The 19,231-nt window shown below is 47.7% G+C and overlaps 1 protein-coding gene across 1 annotated transcript in view; it reads left to right on the top strand.

Moving 5' to 3' along the window:
- dnah9 (dynein, axonemal, heavy chain 9) overlaps window positions 1–19,231 on the top strand; it is a 779,494-nt gene that overhangs the window by 150,966 nt on the left and 609,297 nt on the right. The window contains exons 18-19 of the mRNA XM_072483125.1: window positions 1,247–1,469; window positions 14,196–14,362. Coding sequence (XP_072339226.1) covers window positions 1,247–1,469; window positions 14,196–14,362 — 390 coding nt within the window. The remainder of the gene's footprint in view (window positions 1–1,246; window positions 1,470–14,195; window positions 14,363–19,231) is intronic.

Raw genomic sequence — 19,231 nt, forward strand, 5'->3', positions numbered from 1 at the left:
CCGGAGACTTCGGCGGGGGCGAGGGCGGGATTCACGGCGGCCAACGGCCATTCTCCGACCCGGCGGGGGGTCGGAGAATGACGCCCGTGATTTTTGGGCAGGGGAGATGTGGAGAGAATGGTTGGGATTCTCCGACCCCCGCCGGGTTGGAGAATCCCCGGGCGGGAGGCGCGAATCCCACCCCGGCGGCCCCACGCCGGCTGCCCTATTCCCTGACGCCGCTTTCCGGGCGGCAGCGGAATTCCTGCCACGCCGGTCGGGGGCTGTTGTCAGCGCCCCCCCCCCCCCCCCCCCCCCCCCCCGGCGATTCTCCGGGCCCTGATGAGCCGAGCGGCCGTCCAGTTCTGGCCAGTCCCGCCGGCGTGAATTAGTCATCTCACGTACAGCGGGACCTGGCAGGTAAGTGTGTGGGGGCGGTCCTGGGGGGGGGGGGGGGGGGATGCGGAGGGATCCGACCCCGCGGGGGGGGGGCGGCCCCCATGGTGGCCTGGTCCGCGATCGAGGCCTACCGATCTGCGGGCAGGCTGCTTCCGTGGGGGGACTGCTTTCCTCCACGCCGGGCCCTTGTAGTGCTCCGCCATATTGCTCAGGGGCCGACGTGGAGAAGAGAACCCGTGTGCATGCGCAGAAATACGCCGGCTGGTCTGCGCATGTGCGGAAATACTCCGGCCTTCCGTGCATGTGCGAGATTACACCGGCCGTTCCGCGCATGGCAAACCCGCGCCGGCCCTTTGGTGCCGGCTGGAGCGGCGCCAACCAGTCCGGCGTCCACCTAGCCCCCGAAAGTTCAGAGAATTCCTCACTTACGTTGACGCCGGAGTGGTTGGCGCAGGTTTTCCAGCCGACGTGGGGGTCTTAGTACCCAGAAGGGAGAATCCCGCCCAATGTTTCCACATTTGGAGAATCAAAAATCCATGGCCATCAATGCAAGACAGTTGCCAATAACACTAACAGGGGAAAAAAACAGTCTTCAGAGTGTTTAGAATGTGGAACTCAGTCCCACAGGGAGGTTGAGGCCTAGATGTTTTCAGAAGAACTTGACCAGTACATGAGAGAAAAGGAAATAGAGTTATATGTTGAACGTTAACTGGAATGGGAGGATATTCATACAAAGTAGATACATTGGCACAGATTAGTTGGTGCGAATTACTTGTTACTGTGAGATGATTCCATGTAAAACTGGTGTTTTCTTCGTGTGACCCTCATTCACTTTTCTCTTCAAATCCTTTTCCCTCACCCCATACAGTCTGACTGATCTCAAAGAGTTTATCAAAGTGGCAGAAGGAGGTTTGCGACAGAAGGTTGAAGAAGGTGACTTCAATGGCTTGATAAGTGTAATGGGTCATCTGATGGCTGTGAAAGAGAGACAGGTTACAACAAATGAGATGTTTGAGCCCCTTAAACAGACAATAGAACTTCTGAAGACCTATGAGCAGGAATTACCTGAAGAAGTGCACAAACTGCTGGAGGTTAGTGGAACATGGTGTATTATTTTAATTGTCTGAACCTGCCTGTAAGACTAATTGCTATACGGCTGAAAGAACTGGGGCGGAGAATTGCTGGGGGGGGGGGGGGGGGGGGATTCCACCGGTGCAAGTTTTCAGGCAGGGGCGGGGATCCCACTGCGGCGGTCGGGGTCCGTTGGCAGCGCCCCCTCCGGTAATTCTCCAGGCCCCGATGGGCTGAGCTGCCACCTGTTTTCGGCCAGACCCGCCGGTGTGAAATGGACATGGTCCATCCCGGATGAACCCCAGTAGCATTAGGTATGACATAATAGCTTTCTGTTGTTTTCGTCATCCAACCTAACAAAGAAGAATTCTACTATTTCTGCAGCATGGTATATACAGTGTGCATTTTTTTGTTTATTATGAAGTTTTACTTGAAGCTGTATAATGCTGACAGATTTAAGGGTGGGATTCTCCCGCACTTGGCGGGACTGCCCGATGCCGGCTCCAAGAGCGGCGCGAACCACTCCGGCGTCGGGCCACCCGGAAGTTGCGGAATCCTCCGCTACTAACACTAACAGGGAAAAAAAACATTCTTCAGAGAGTGTTTAGAATGTGGAACTCAGTCCCACTAGGCCGGCGCTGGAGGGGTTGGCGCCGTGCCAACGGGCGCCGAACGGCCGCCGCAGGCTGGCGCGAGTTGGCGCATGCGCAGGACTGCCGGTGTGTTCTGGCGCATACGCAGGGGGTTTCTTCTCCGTGCCGGCCATGGCGGAGCCTTACAGAGGCCGGCGCGGAGGGAAAGAGTGCCCTCACCGTGGGGGCCCGGATACCCCTGCGCTCCCCCCCGAGGACCTCACTAGCCCCCTTTGAAGCCAGGTCTTGCTGGGATGGACCATGTCTATTTCACGCCGGCGGGACTGGCCGGAAACAGGTGGCTGCTCGGCCCATCGGGGCCCGGAGAATTGCCGGGGGGGGCCGCTGCCAACGGCCCCCGACTGGCGCGGCGCGATCCCCGCCCCTGCCCGAAAACTGGCACCGGAGAATTCGTCAGCCGGCCTCAGAGCGGCGTGGCGGGATTCACGCCGCCCCCCGCTGATTCTCCGACCCGGCGGGGGGGTCGGAGAATCCCGCCCTTTGTGTCTTCCAACGTGGACTATTTGACCAGTAGCCCCAGGCAATTATTGCAATGTTGTTACATTTGTGCCTAATGCAATAGAGCTTTGTGCATGAGAGCAAACTATAAGCAAAGCAGCTCAAATTTGATAAATACATTGTTGACGGGTAAGTGCTGCCACTCTGGGCCCCGAACAAAATAACAGAGAATTGGAAAACCTGGGGCGGGATTCTCCGCGAATCGGCAGGGTAGGCCACTCCGGCGCCGAGGAGTGGAATTAACCACTCCGGCGTCGGCCCGCCCCGAAGGTGGGGAATCCTCCCCACCTTCAGGGGCGAGGCTGGCGCTAGAGTGTTTAGCGCCACGCCAACTGCCGCGGAAGGGCTTGGCACCACGCCAGCCGGCGAGAAGGGCCTCCGCCAGCCAGCGCGAGTTGGCGCATGCGCGGGATTGCCAGCATGTGCTGGCGTCATCCCAGTGCATGCGCAGGGGGGGTTCTTCTCCGCACCAGCCATGGCGGACCGTTACAGATGCCAGTGCGGAGGGAAAGAGTGCCCGCAGATCGGTGGGACCCGATCGCGGGCCAGGCCACCGTGGTGGCACCCCCCGGGGCCAGATCCCCCCGCGCCCCTCCAAGGACTCTGCAGGCCGCCCGTGGAGAAAGGTCCCGCCGGTAAGGACCTGTTGTGATTTACGCCAGCGGGACCGGCCGAAAACGGGTGGCCACTCGGCCCATCGCGGGCTGGAGAATCGCCGGGGGACCCGCTGCCAACGGCCCCCGACCGGCGCGGCGCGATTCCCGCCCCCGCCAAAACCCCGGCGCCGGAGAATTCGGCAGCCGGCAGGGGCGGGATTCACGCCGCCCCCCCGGTGATTCTCCGACCCGGTGGGGGGTCGGAGAATCTCGCCCCTGATCTTCGTTTGCTCTTATGGGTGTCACGAGCAAGGCCAGCATTTACTGCCCATCCACAGTTGTTGTTGAGGTGGTGACGGTGGGCCTTCGCCTTGACTTGTGTCAGTCCATGTGTTAAAGGCACTCCCACAATGCTATCAACTACGGAGTTGTGGGATATTGACCCAGCGACAGTGAAGAAATGGGTGATTGTATTTGCAAGTGGAATGAGTGACTGAGAAGGGGAGTTGGAGGTGACGGTGTTTGCCATGCACCCCTGCTAACCTTGTCCTTCCAGGTGGTAAAGATTGTGGATTGAGAGCTGCTGCTGAAGTAGATCCTACAGACAAAAATGCTGGAATTATTGCTGGAATTATATTGTTTTCACTTGGTAAAATTCATACTTCCGTCCTTTACATTATTTTCCATACATTGGTTCTGCAGTCTCCCTCGTTCATTGAATAAACATGGTTCCAACAACTGTGCATTGAGTACACTGAATATATTTTGTTTCTAAGGAGCCCGTTGCAACATCAGCTGCTGGTAAATGCTTTCCTTTGTTGACTGAGGTGACAAATGAGTATTTCCTCGACTGGGAGGGACGTTACAAAATTAAGATACTGCAGATACTGGAAATCTGAAATATACAAACAGAAAATGCTGGAAAAACCCAGCACGCCGTGCAGCAACTGTGGAGGGAGCAGAGTTAATATTTCAGGTCAATGATCTTTCATCAGAGTTCTGATCAGTCATTCATCTGAATTACTGTCAATTTCCTGTAAGCATTTACTTTCCAGGCTGAAAGAGGTAGAAACGCACAGCAAACATAGCTTACCCAGGTGATTGAAAAGGCATCCGAGTCTGGTAGCCAAAAACATAGTTGTCTACTTATGCATTCAAACGTGATGCAAAACGATCAACATCTGGGCCGGGATTCTCCCCTACCCGGTGGGGCGGGGGAATCCGGAGTAATGGAATGGCGTGAACCACACCGGTGTCGGGCCACCCCAAAAGGTGCGGAGAACTCCGCACCTTTTGGGGCCATGCCCTCACCTTGAGGGGCTAGGCCCACGCCGGAGTGATTTCCGCCCCGCCGGCTGGCGGGAAAGGCCGTTGGCGCCACGCCAGCCGGCGGCGAAAGGACTTCGCCGGGCGACGCATGCGCGGGAGCATCAGCGGCCACTCACGGCATCCCCGCGCATGCGCAGGGGAGGGGGTCTCTTCCACCTCCGCCATAGTGAAGACCATGGCGAAGGCGGAAGAAAAAGAGTGCCGCCACGGCACAGGCCCGCCGGTTCGCGGATAATCCCGCCCATTAACGGTAGTTGACACATTGTCATTACACCAAATTAGCTGACCCCAAGCTCTCGGAGAGCGAATCATGGGCGGGATTCTCCGCGATCCGGCGGGGCGGGCCACTCCAGCGCCGAGGAGTGGCGTGAACCACTCTGGCATTGGGCAGCCCCAAAGGTGCGGAACCCTCCGCACCTTCAGGGGTTAGGCCGGTGCCAGAGTGTTTGGCGCCGTGCCAGTCGGCGCAGAAGGACTTGGCGACATGCCAACCGGCGCCGAAGCTTGTGCTGGCGTTATCCCAGTGTATGCGCAGGGGGGTTCTTCTCCGCACCGGCCATGGCGCCCCCTCGGCACAGGCCCGCCCGTGGATTGGTGGGCCCCGATCGTGGGCCAGGCCACCGTGGCCCCCCCCATCGCGGGCCGGAGAATCGCCGGGGGGGAGGCACTACCAGCAGCCGCCGACCGCCGCGCCGTGATTCCCGCCTCCGCCAACACTCCGGCGCAGGAGAATTCGGCGCGGGATTCATTCCGCCCTCCTGACGATTCTCCGACCCGGCGGGCGGTCGGAGAATCCCGCCCCATGTTTCTGTCAAAGGCCAAGTATTTTTTCCTTTTCGTGCCCTCCGGAATGCAATGCCCCATATTGTACACCAGGAAAGCAGCCACTAATCTGCCTGTCACAGAAGAAACAAATTGTGTTGATGGTGAATGCGAATGCCACAAGCATTTGCAGAGTCACAATATTTCCTCTGATGTTGCTTCAGTCATGGAAATTACGGTGCAGAAGGAGGCCATTCAGCCCATCGAGTGTGCTCCGGCCCTTGGAAAGAGCACCCTACTTGAGCCCCACACCTCCATCCTATCTCCTTTATCCCCGTAACCCAGTAACCCCAACTAACCTTTTTTTTGGACACTAAGGGCAATTTAGAATGGCCAATCCACCTAACCTGCACATCTTTGGACTGTGGGAGGAAACCGGAGCACCCGGAGGAAACCCATGCAGACACGGGGAGAACGTGCAGACACCACACATCGAACCTGGGACCCTGGAGCTGTGAAGCAACTGTGCTAACCACTATGCTACCGTTCTGCCCATAAGTCGGCTGATTAGAGACTGAGGCGAAAAGATGGAATAATCTGCACAAGAGAGAGATGTGCTGACCTAGAAGAATGTACCACACTATAAAAAGAGGAGTTTTTGACGAACATGCTTGGGTTGCGAACATGCTTGGGTTGGGTCCCTTCCCAATTCAGAAAAGGCCACAAGTTACCCAAAGAGAGATCCAAATGGTTTTTAAAGTGGAATCCAAACACAAAGCAGGGTCAAGGATAGATTTACGTGGGTGTATGTCGAAACCAAGGTCAAATGGTATTAGGGCCGTTTCTATCACTGCATCCATTGTTCCCTGTTTTAATTTGACCAGCAGTAAGGTGTCATCTGTAAAAGCCTCTACAGTATGACCTTTTATACTCATAGTTGCAAATGGTGTTTTCAACAAATTCATAAACACAGCAGGTCTTGAGCTCAGCCCATTTGGTAATGTTCTAAACTGCCATCGTGTCACCTTCCATCGGAACTTAGGTATTTTCTACATTGTCTTGCAATTGGTCCAGTGTAGAATGCACCTTTGAGGTCTGTTGAGGCCATAAAGCAGTCCTTGTTGAGGACTTGCACAGCAACGTCTAAACTATTAATTTTAAAATGGTAGAATTTTATGTTTGTTCAGATTGATAGTTCTAGACTCATTCTCTATCCATCTTTTGTCAGTCGAGCAAAAATAATTGAGACAAAGTCTCCATGCGCGTGCATAATCTTTTCAATCATGCTTTTATGATGAAGTCTAAAAATGTCCTATTCAACAGCTTTAATTTCTTCCCTGCTCAACCTGTATGGTTGAGGTATAAAAGCTTGTTTGGCTGGGTTATTAATTTCACATTGCAATTCACGTCCGGAAACACTGATCAAAATGGTGTTTTGATCCAATGTTAAAGCTTCCTACGCATCAATTATGGCTGCTCAGTCGACCTCTGAAATGTTCTGTTTCAGTTGTGACATGAAAATAAAGCTGGCTCCTCTCACTTGCATAAGATGCTTTCGTGCAGGCTAATTTGTCTGATGGCTGAGAAGTGGCGGGCTGTTTCCCATGCTTGTTCCCATGGGAGTGTTTGTCGCTATCCTGTAGATACTTTGAATGGTTGAAGTGGTGCTTGACCCCTAAAAAGTCTAAGGTACAGTCCCTTTGGATGGCACCCATCCAGCCGCCTGATATATCTGACAAAGGAAAAGCCTGTTTGCATTGTCTACCATCTGGTAGCAATTTTGAGTGTAGCCTGCTGTAAACTGAGTGCAGTTTTATCATCACATCTGCAATCTTTTGTTCCTCCTCCATTTCCATAGAATCCCTGCAGTGCAGAAGGAGGCCATTCAGCACATTGGGTCTGCACCGACCCTCTGAAAGAGCACCCTACTTACGCCCACTCCCCCACCCTATCCCTGTAACCCCACCTTACCTGCACATCTCTGGATATTAAGGGGTAATTTTATCATGGCCATTCCACACAACCTGCACATCTTTAGACTGGGAGGAAACCGGAGCATCCGGAGGAAACCCACGTAGACATGGTGAGAAGGTGCAAACTCCACACAGTCACCCAAGGCTAATGGAGATAATAAAATAATCTTTATTAGTGTCACAAGTAGGCTTATATTAACACTGCAATGAAGTTACTGTGAAAATCCCCTCGTCGTCACACTCCGACGCCTGTTCGGGTACACTGAGGGAGAATTCAGAATGTCCAATTCACCTAACAAGCACATTGTCGGGACTTGTGGGAGGAAACCGGAGCACCCGGAGGAAACCCACGCAGACATGGGGAGAACATGCAGACTCCGCACAGACCGTGACCCAAGCTGGGAATCTAACCTGGGTCCCTGGCGTTGTGAAGCAACAGTGTTAACCACTGTGCAACATAATCCCTGAACAGTCACCATGTTGTCTTTACATTTGTTTTGCACAGATGTGTGTATCTTGAGTTAAGATCAGGCTTTATTAGGTCGTTCCTGAGCTGATTCAGCTCAAAGCTGACATTGGCTCGCAGAGAAAGAGCATATATTTGGGTTTCACTTGGTGTACCGTTATTTGAAGATATCCAGAAAGCTGTGATGCCTCTCCACAAGCAGCCTTTGGTACCTCTCAAGTTTAATCCTGAACTGTGGACCGAGTGATTTATGTTTTCCCCAAATCAAGGGTTTCACTTTTGACAGAATCATCTGCAGTTACCTGGTTTGAGGTACTTCCAGCGTGTTTCTGACATGTACTTCTCCTCAAGGGGACTCGTTAGGAGAAAATCTACACTCCCCACATGCTCATCACTCCTCAGAGGGGAACGCATAGATTGACATCATCCAGGACAAAGCAGCCCCCATCCACAAACGTTCAAACCCTCCACCACCGACGAACAGTGGCAGCCGTGTCTACCATCTACAAAATGCACTTCAGTAACTAACTAAGGTTCCTTAGACAGCACCTTCCAATCCCAAGACCACTACCATCTAGAAGGACAAGAGCAGCAGATATCTGGGTACCCCATCTCCTGGAGGTCCCCCTCCAAGTCACTCACCACCCTGACTTGGAAAGATATCACCGTTCCTTCACTGTCGCTGGTGCAACATCCTGGAACTTCCTCCCTAACAGCACAGTGGGTGTATGTACATGTCAAGGACTGCAGCGGTTCAAGAAGGCAACTCACCATCACTTTCTGAAGGGCAACTAGCGATGCCCACATCCCATAAATGAATAAAACCCATCTGTGTGCAAAACCAATGGATTATTTTCCATGCTGACTTGGTTTCCCATGGATGGTCTAACTTTGACCAGCGAAATACAAGATTCCTGCCTGGTACTATCAGGCGGTTTATCAGAATCTAGATCTGGAACTATTGCTCTAGTGACTGCTCCACTTACAAAAACACAAGAATTGGGAGGAGTAGGCCATTCTCTCCTTCAAGCCTGCTCCGCTATCCGATAAGATCATGGCCGGTCTGACTGTAGCCTCAATGCCACTCTCTTATCTGCCCCCTGGACTCCCTTGTTCATCAAAAACCTATGTAACTCCACCTTGATTCATTGACCCAGACTCCACTGCTCTCTGATGAAGAGAATACTTATGACCCTCTGAAAGAGAAAATTGCTCCTCAACTTAGCCTTATAGGGAAACTTCTCATTTTTAAACAGTGTCCCCGAGTTCTAGAGACCCCCACAGAGAAACTTCCGCTCAGCATCCACCCCGTCAATTCCCCTGAGAATCTGAGTTGTTTCAACAAGATCACCTTCTCTTGAGTTGTATAAGACATCACTCGAAACTTCAGGCTTTGCTTTTTTTGTGTCTGTCATTACCTTTCTTCGAAAAGCAAATCTCGCCAGACTTTGCAAGAACAAACAGCATCTTCCTTAAATATTTGTAAGTCTCACACAGGTTCGTGCTTAGCATGACGGGGCTTTGCAACGATGGCAGATGGACTGGCTGCGTGTGTATGAACGGGAGCTCATGTTACTTTGAAGATCATTGCAAAATGAAATTAAAAAATTACGAACCCAATCTACTAGTTGGATCAGATGCCAAAGGTAACACTACAATCTCCAGGCTGAGGAAGATATCATAAAACGGGAGTTATATCTCACAAGTTGCAATCTTGAGGTTACGGAATGACGGAGATGGCAGATTCCCTGCCAGGGCTTAATTGCTCCAGATCAATCTACTTTGAAGTTTACTATTAAAAACCATCATAGTTTACATTACCTGCCACTGAAAAGCTTTTGAAGGTGACAAGAATGCAGAGATATTAAAAGCTAGAAGAAATTAATGAATGAGAATTTGTTCAATCTTCTGGATGGATTACACATGGGTAGGCATGAATGATCCCACTTCTCCTAAGTTCTGGGCTGATTAATTACACTTGGAAAAATGTACATCATTGCAGGACGCGGTGCAGTTCCTTCACTAGTTCATGAGGAAGGATGGAATGGTTTGTGGAATGTTAAATGGGAACATGATCACAAACGCAGCAATCCTCTCAAAGGCAGAGCTTGATTTGCACTCATCTAGGGACGGCACGGTGGCACAGTGGTTAGCACTGCTGCTTCACAGCGCCAGGGGCCCGGGTTCGGTTCTGACCTTTGGTGACTGTGTGGAGTTTAAACGTTCTCTTCGTGTCTGCATGAGTTTCTTCCGGGTGCTCCACTTCCCTTCCACATTCCAAAGATGTGCAGGTTAGGTGGATTGACCATGATCAATGCACAAGGTTATGGGGATGAGGCGGGGAAGTGGGCCTAGGTAGAGTGCTCTTTTGGGGGGTTGGTGCAGACTCGACGGGCTGAATGGTCTCCTGCACTGTAGGGATTCAATGGATCAGACAGAGATGGCTTTATTGACTTGAGCACATCCACAAGATGGAAGATTGTTGCATACCCAAGGGTTTCCTATCTGGTGAGGTAAGAGAACCAGGCAATCATTAGGATGCTCAAAGTTCAGATTCACGGTGGTTGACAAGAAGGCCCTAAACATTGATTATTGCACCTGACAGGGAAAAATGGTGACAGTTGCTTTATGCTGCGTGTACTACCATGCTGATCAGTGGTTACAGCCACTTGGCAACAGATGCCAATGCTTAGAGCAATTGCTCACAATGACTCTTGGTCGCTTCATGTGCAGCATCTGCGGCAAAAACTGCCTCAGGAGGATTGGCCCCTTCAACAGTCAGCAAAGGGGCGGCAAATTAAGGCATCCTATCTGAAATGGATTTTTTGCTTTGAAAGACAAAATTGGAAGAGGTAGCTTGACCAAATGATACTGCCCCACCATTGTCATGATTTATGATATGTTCAATCCCAAGTTCCTCCTTCTTCTCCACATTCCTTAATACTATTCTTGCCCAGGTAAGTTCATCTCAAAAGCACCTCATTTAATGTTGCATCAATGGCCTTCTAAGACAGTGTGCTCACCAATTTCACAACTCTGTGTGTGGCCCACTCTTCAGTTTGAAGCAATGACGTTTCTATTATTTTATCCCCTTTCCTTGCGGTCTTAAGCTGTCCTAATCAGCACTCAATTTACCTTGTTGTCACGTGAGACTGCATTACTAAATTTCTGCTTGGAAATCACCGATTTATAAAAGGAAGAAGTTCTTTTAGTCATGTGTGAAACAAAACGCGTTCTTGTGAACAGTGGCAGCAGCACCGCAGGAGGAATTTGTAGCTTCTCAATGAAACTAAGTGAAATTGCTCAGTGTTATTTACAACTTCCCATTGGAACAGAACTTTCATCTGACACCTAAAAATGGTTCAATGCAAACTGGCAACACCGAGAATGACAGAGCGGGATGAAGAATATGCTTTAAATGAATCGCTATTCTGATTAATGTGCTGACATTTTATAAAGCAGTTCAGTTATCAGTTGAGGAATATGCAGATCTCTCACTAATATGACACATCATCACTAATATGACAGCAATCTCTCACTAATATGGGCAGCACGGTAGCCTTGTGGGCAGCACGGTAGCCTTGTGGATAGCACAATTGCTTCACAGCTCCAGGGTCCCAGGTTCGATTCTGGCTTGGGTCACTGTCTGTGCGGAGTCTGCACATCCTCCCCGTGTGTGCGTGGGTTTCCTCCGGGTGCTCCGGTTTCCTCCCACAGTCCAAAGATGTGCGGGTTAAGTGGATTGGCCATGATAAATTGCCCTCAGTGTCCAAAATTGCCCTTAGTGTTGGGTGGGGTTACTGGGTTATGAGGATAGGGTGGCGGTGTTGACCTTGGGTAGGGTGCTCTTTCCAAGAGCCGGTGCAGACTCGATGGGCTGAATGGCCTCCTTCTGCACTGTAAATTCTATGATTCTATGAATTAAGGATGCGGAAAGGCCACTTGATTCTTCAGGCTTATCCCTCAAGCATTTAATAACTCTAAACTCCCCAAGATCCCGCCATCTCGGCCTGGATTTTGTAGCCAATCTCCAGTGGATCTTTGAGGAAAATGAGCTCGGATTTCTCCGTTATTTAATTGTAGCTAATCACTTTTCCTCTTTGGACCATTTCTGTTCCTCTTTGAGTTTTCTTCAATTTCCTGAAGAAGGAGTTGAGATTATGTTTCCTGCTACATCAACAATCATATTATTCATGATACAGTCACTACTCTGAGATTAAAGAAATAACTTGCATTTATACCTTTCATAATCCCAATACGTCCCAAAGCACTTAGAATTCCTACCAAGAATTCCGACAGTGCAGAAGGAGGCCATTCGGCCCATCGTGTCTTCACCGACCCTCTGAATGAGCACCCTACCTTGGCCCACTCCTGCCCCCATCCTTGTAACACCGCTCAACCAACCAACACATCTTTGTGACATAAGGGGCAGTTTAGCTTGGCCAATCCACTTAACCTGCACATCTTTAGACTGTGGGAGGAAACCGGAGCACCCGGAGGAAACCTAAGCAAACACGGGGAGAAAGATCAAACTCCACACAGTCACCCAAGGCTGGAATTGAACATGGGTCCCTGGCCATGTGAGGCAGCAGTTCTAACCATCGTGCCACCATGCCATTTTGCAGCCAATTACGTTCTTGAACTATATTCAGTGTTGGAATTTATGATTAGTCAGGTTGGTGAGGACTCACAGCTGGTCTTTAAATAGCACCATGGAAACTTATACACTAACCTGGCAGAGCAGTCAGGATCTTGGTTTAATGGCTCATAGAAAAGACAGCGACCAGGATTTTAAAATGAGTGCAGAGGTAGCGGTTTTGCAATCTGGCGGTGCCGGCCTCCATGTTGTTTGCTGCCACAATCCCAGCCCTGAGTCATTTTCAATGAGGGTGGCTCAACCTCAGATTGGCAGGCAGTCAATTGAGGCCAATTCGTGTAATTTACAGGGCCTACTAAGGCCTGTTCCCGTGCCAACTGAGTTTTTCAGTTGACAAGGTGGATCGTCAGCCTGGAACAAGTCCAGGCCAACTTGGTGGGCTTGTGATGTATATCACACTGACCACAAAATCAGATGAAGTAAAAGCTTTTATTAGAACCAAACCCATCGCCCAAAGGTAGAAACCGGCGTGCATATGTAGCTGTGCACTTAGACAGTTACGCCACCAGTTCTGGATGGCAAAATAGTACAAATGAAACCTGTATCATGTAATTATCATTCAGAATCCCTAATACTCATTGGGATAGAAATGTAACAAATAGAATTATGAATAAGGCTTAAATAGTTTAAACTTGTTTGTCAGGGACAGTCAGACTGTTCAACAGTAATCAGGGTTTTTAATTACTGTTTAAACAGTCAGTTGTTGTTTACAAATCCAGTTACACCTCATTTAACAACTGTACCTTTTTTGTCCAATGTTTTTTATAAAAGGGAACATTTTCATCAATTTAGTTATTTCTACATGATTGTGGTTTGAAAGAAAGACTTGCATTTGTATTGTGCCTTTCATGGCCAGGGGGGCATCTCAAAGTGCTTTACAGCCAATTAAGTGGTACAGTGACAAAATCACGAGACGAGTCATCCCGAGGCCAAAGATAATGCTCTGGAGGCAGCGGTTCAAATCCCACCACGGCAGCTGGTGGAATTTAAGATTGAATAATTAATAATCTGGAATATAAAATTTTGTTGTAAATATGCAACTGGTTCACTAATACCCTTTTGGGTAGGAAATGCACCATTAGTACTTGGTCTGGCCTCTATGTGTCTCCAGACTCACAGCTGCCCTCTGAAATGGTCCAACACGCCACTACATTGAAAGGCAGTTATGGATGGACAGCAGCTTCTGTGGTGGGTTTTGAACGCATGTCCCCGCCGAGCATGGCATTATCCTAGGTCTCTGGATTACTAGCCCAGTGATATTACCACTACTAACCATCTCCCAGGTCATCGGCTGTAAAGCACTTTCAGACGCAAAGTGGTCATAAAAGGTCCGATATAAAGGTAACTAAGGACGGGCATCAAATGCTGCCCTTGCCGGTGATGTCCTCATCCGATGAAAGAATAATGATAGTGTTATAATGTAGGAGACATGATAATCAATTCGCGCACAGCAAGCTCCCACAAACAGTAATGTGATAATGGCCAAATCATCTGTTTAGTTTGGGGAGACTTTAAGAGCATTGCCCATGGAAAAGTATAGAATCACTGACAGCAACTTTTTCATTCCTGCATTTAAGTGAAGTGTGTGGGCTGCTAGATCTGCTGTCCATTGCAGAAGAGGGAAGATGTTGGCAGCTTCGTTGTTATTCCAGGCCAATGTGTTCAACTCTTTCGTGTGCATGTTGGAGAGGAGGATTTGGCACCAAATGCATCTAGTTTTGGTTCTGGAGCTAGGGGTGGAAAGTGTTGCAGCTGCTAGATTGCTCAGTGCTCTCTGCTTTAACTTATACATTCTGCTGCGTGTGTGTGCAGGAACTGCCAGAGAAGTGGAATAACATTAAGAAACTCGCCATAACGACAAAGCAGCATGTGGCTCCCCTACAGGCCAACGAAGTGGCAATCCTACGCAAGAAATGTGCAAGTTTTGATGTGGAGCAACACAAATTCCGAGAGCAGTTTCGCAAAGAAGGACCATTCAGGTAAAGGGGCCACCACTGATAATGAGTCAGGAGGTGCTGAGCTGAAACCAGCTTCCAGCCAGGTAGAACTCTGTTCTCATTGCTCAGCTCCTGCTTGACTGGAACGTTCATCACCCTGTTTTTAACAGGAGAACTCTGTGTGAGCCTGGTTAATGCGTGCATAGAGCCATATTATTAGAAATTTAAGGAAGCTTGCGCCACTCTGGAAATTACAGTTAAGTGATGTTGGATTTGCAAAATGCCCAGAGCACCCAAAAATAAACAGATTTGACTCCACATTACAATTACCACAAACTCGAGAAAGTGCAAGAATGCTCCTCCAAGAGACTTTTGCTCCATTTCACTAAGTAGACAGATTAGACAGTCCGAATGTACAGTGCCAACACATCATCAATGTTAAACTGAAATCGCTTCACACTGATGCTGATCCGGCAGCACTAATGCATCCCAAGCTAACCTAATTCACCTTATAAGTAGCTGGTTTTAAGGAAAGACAGAAAGTGTTTGATCAGAATCGCCATGGTTCACTTGAACATCTGTAAATTCGAATGCCGTCTAGAAAATCCCAACCGTGCATTCCATACAAATTAATTCAGTGATGCTTGTTTCCCTTAATGGATCAATTAGATCAGTATGTGGAACATGATGTCTATTACGGCCTCATGAAGAGGAAACTAGCCTTAATTTCATGCCTGGAAAAAGCACTGATAATTCATAGAAGTAACAACATTTCTGCACCAGTGTCTCTCTGTGCTTTTTATGCAGAAGATTTATATGAATGGATTTCATATTGCTAAGCTTATGGATATACTGGGAGTAATAGTAACTTTGACAATATCAGATCAGCCATCTGTTATATATCTGTCATGATTACCTTTTCTATCAAATTCAATCGTATTGAGCTTTGTAACAGGTGTCTGATCTGATATTGTCAGGTTTACACTATCGCTCAAAACCAAAATTACCCCCATTATCCCTTTGAGAGTTGGTGCTTTATAAATATTTGCTGCAGATTTCACCAGTGGTCGAATGCTCTATGTTCGAGTGACAGTTACAATTTGGATCAATCAACATCCTTTCAAGGTTCTTTACTTTCCTCCAAGAATTTTATAGATCTTTTTTGAGTAAAATATGAAGCAAATCTCTGAGAAACTGACTGAGTGGGAGAGTTGGCTGAGATACCGAAATGGAAAGTGAATTGAATTTGCAGAAGTAAATGGAAGTCAGATCAGCCCACTGTCCTCAAGGCTTTTTTTTTCTTTATTCTTTCATTGGATGTGGGCATCGCTGGCAAGGGCAACGTTTGTTTCCCATCCCTAATTGCCCAGTGGCTTGCCATTTCAGAGGGCATTATTATTTTTCCAATCCAAAGTATTACACCAGTTTAAACTTCAACGGTTTAAGACAATGCTTGTTTTGTGAAAAGTGCAAAGTGAGGCTGATAGTTATGACTTGTAGTTCTGCTTATTCAGTGTTTACATTTCTTTTTGATTCTGATTCAAGCCTGTCATCCATTCTTACAAATTATAGAGTGAGGGTGTCAAAATGTTAGGTTGGTGATGCATGTCTGCCTACTGGCATTCAATGTTAAAACTGGAGTTTTAGCTTTCTTTTTCCTTCCTCCTTTCAAAATGCTTTCTGTAGTCCTGAAGTTATATGTCAAGATTTGCCCCTATTCTACAAGTGCATTTACCGTTTACTGGTCTATTTTTTTAACAGAGGCTTTAATACTTAGCTCATGTCTCTGCTGAAAAAAAGAATTTGCGCAAGGACTTATTAATAATTTGTATTAAAAGTAGAAAATCTTAGAAAAACTCAACCGATCTGGCACCATTTGTGGACGGAGAAAAAAAAAAGAAAATTAATGCTTCAGCTCAATAACCTTTCATCAGAATTTGAAAAACTTCAATTCATGAGAAAATTCCTTCTGTATCTACCTTTTCCACTCCTCCATGACCTGCACTATGCCATCCCTGCACTTACCTTCCTACAACACCTTCTAGTAAGTGCAGGAAAAGCACCACTTGCCTTTGTACTTCCTTTATTCCCAATGTCTAGGGCCTCATACACACTTACAAGTGAACAGATTTAACAGAACATCCTTCAATTTTGAATAATGTATTCACTGCCCATGATGTGGTCTCCTCTACCTGAAGGCACTGAATATTGCGAAGGCTGTGGGACCTGATAATATTTCGGCAACATTACTGAGGACCTGAGCTCCATAACTTACCACCACACCTATCCAAGCTGTTCCAGTACAGCTACAACAATGGAATCTACCCGGCAATGTGGAAAATTGCCCAGGTGTATCCTGTACACAAGAAACAGGACAAATCCAACCCAGCCAATTACAACCCTATCTGTCTACTCTCCATCATCCGCAAAGTGATGGAAGGATTCATCAACAGTGCTATCAAGTGGCACTTACTCAGCAATAACCTGCTCACGAACACTCAGTTTGGGTTCTGCTCGCGTCACTCTGCTCCTGACCTCATTGCAGCCTTGGTTCAACATGGACAAAATAGCTGAATGCCGGAAGTGAGGTGAGAGTGACTGCCCGAGTATGGCACTAAGGAACCCTAACAAAACTAGAGTCAATGGGAATCGGGGAGAAATCTCTCTGCTGGTTGGGGCCATACCCGACACAAAGGAAGGTGGTGGTGGTGGTTGGAGATCAATCATCTCAGCTCCAGAACATCACTGTAGGAGGTACTCAGGGTAGTGACCTAGGCCTAATCATCTTCAGCTGCTTCATCAATGACCTCCCTTCCATCAAAACGTCAGAAGTGGGGATGTTTTCAGATGACTGCACAATGTTCAGCACCATTTGCGAATCCTCAGATAATGAAGCAGTTCATGTCCAAATGCAGCAAAACTTGGACAATATTCAGGCTTGGGCTGACAAGTGGCAAGTTACATTTGCGCCTCACAAGTGCCAGGCAATGACCATCTCCTACAAGAGAGGATCAAACCATCAAACCTTGACATTCAATGGCATTACCATCGCTGAATCCCCCATAATGAACATCCTGGGGGTTACCATTGATCAGAAAATGAACTGGACTAGCCATATTAATACTATGGCTACAAAAGCAGGTCATTCTCTAGGAATCCTACAGCGAGTAACTCACCTCATGATTCCCCGCAAAGCCTGTCCAGCATGCATAAGGCACAAGTCAGGAGTGTAATGGAATATCCTCCACTTGCCTCGATGAGTGCACTTCCAACAACACTCAAGGAGCTCGACACCATCCAGGACATAGCAGCCCACTTGATTGCTCCCCCTTCCACAAACATTCAATCCCTCCACCACCGATGAACAGTCGCAGCCATGTGTACCATCTATAAGATACACTGCAGTAACTCACGTCCTGAGACTGCACATTCCAAACCCACGACCACTACCATCTAGAAGGACAGATACCTGGTGTAGTGATCTCTGTATATCAATGACATGATCAATATATGTAATCCTAGTACAGGCAATTGAACACTAGATGTCTCACTATTAGGACCTATATCAATAGCTTTCCCACTCTTTCTGAAGGAGTGTGTATCAGGAGTGCATAGAGAACAGACATAGGAAAGCTAGAGAGAGAAGTTATTAGTTGTTAAAGCATTGTATCGTATAATTTAATTAGTTATCTCTACAATGGTTTCTTTGTTTTACTAGTTGAGCATTAAGTAAAAAGAACTCAGAATATTTATTTATATTACTCAATAAATTAGTTTGTCTTTATAAGAAGACTGCTGCTCATTTCAACAACTGGGCTGGTTCAAAAGAGTAAAATATATATTACACAAAGTAATATAACATGGTACCAGGATAAATTAAGCTTTTAAGAAAGACAACTAAAGAAAATTTGAACAAAAAAGAAGAAACATCGGGATCAACTATTCGACTGGTGAAGTCATCGCAACTTCGGAATCCTCAACAAAAACAGAGTATCGATGGACCAAGTGCAAGCTCTCAGACATCTAAAGAACACTGGTAATCTTAATTTAAATTGGAAGTTGTTTAAACAACAATTCCAGCTCTATCTGGAAGCTCGCGATTTAAACGCTGCATCTGATGCAAGACGAATCACTTTGATTCTGTCCTGAGCAGGACAGCAAGCAATTGAAATCTATAATTCGTTTAATTTTGCTGCTGGTGAAGATAAGTCGAAGTTTGAATACGTTATCGTGAAATCCGATGACCATTTCAAAATGAAATGAAATGAAATGAAAATCGCTTATTGTCACAAGTAGGCTTCAAATGGAGTTACTGTGAAAAGCCCCTAGTCTCCACATTCCGGCGCCTGTTTGGGAGGCTGGTACGGGAATTGAACCGTGCTGCTGGTCTGCCTTGGTCTGCTTTAAAAGCCAGCTCTTTAGCCCTGTGCTAAATTTTAGAAAGATTCAGGTTTCATAAGCGAGTCCAAAATGTTGGTGAACTGGTGAATAACTTCATTACAGATCTCAAACTCTTAGCTCAAACTATGTGGATCTTCATGATTCTTTTGTAAGAGATCAAATTGTTCATGGAATAACTGATGATACTGTATGAGAAGCTTTAATTTGGCAAAATGATTTAACGTTGAAAATCGCGATAGAGAAATGCATCTCCAGTAAACTGACCAAAAGTCAGTATTTAGAATTTTATCCCAAGGAAAAAGGTGCAAAAGTATTCCATGAGGCAAAAAAAATAAAAATGGTGTCGCAGGCAGCACAGAAGACTGTTCGGAACAGCAGCTACCCAGCGCACGCATTTTCCAGCTCGGGACATGCGCACTTCGCACAGAATTGCGAGACTCCACAAAAGAGATCTGCGCATGCGCGATTGTCACAAATACGTCACAGCGACAACATGATGACGTGTCATAG

This window comes from Scyliorhinus torazame, chromosome 18 (genome assembly GCF_047496885.1).
Source record: "Scyliorhinus torazame isolate Kashiwa2021f chromosome 18, sScyTor2.1, whole genome shotgun sequence".
In the NCBI taxonomy this organism is placed as follows: Eukaryota; Metazoa; Chordata; class Chondrichthyes; order Carcharhiniformes; family Scyliorhinidae; genus Scyliorhinus; species Scyliorhinus torazame.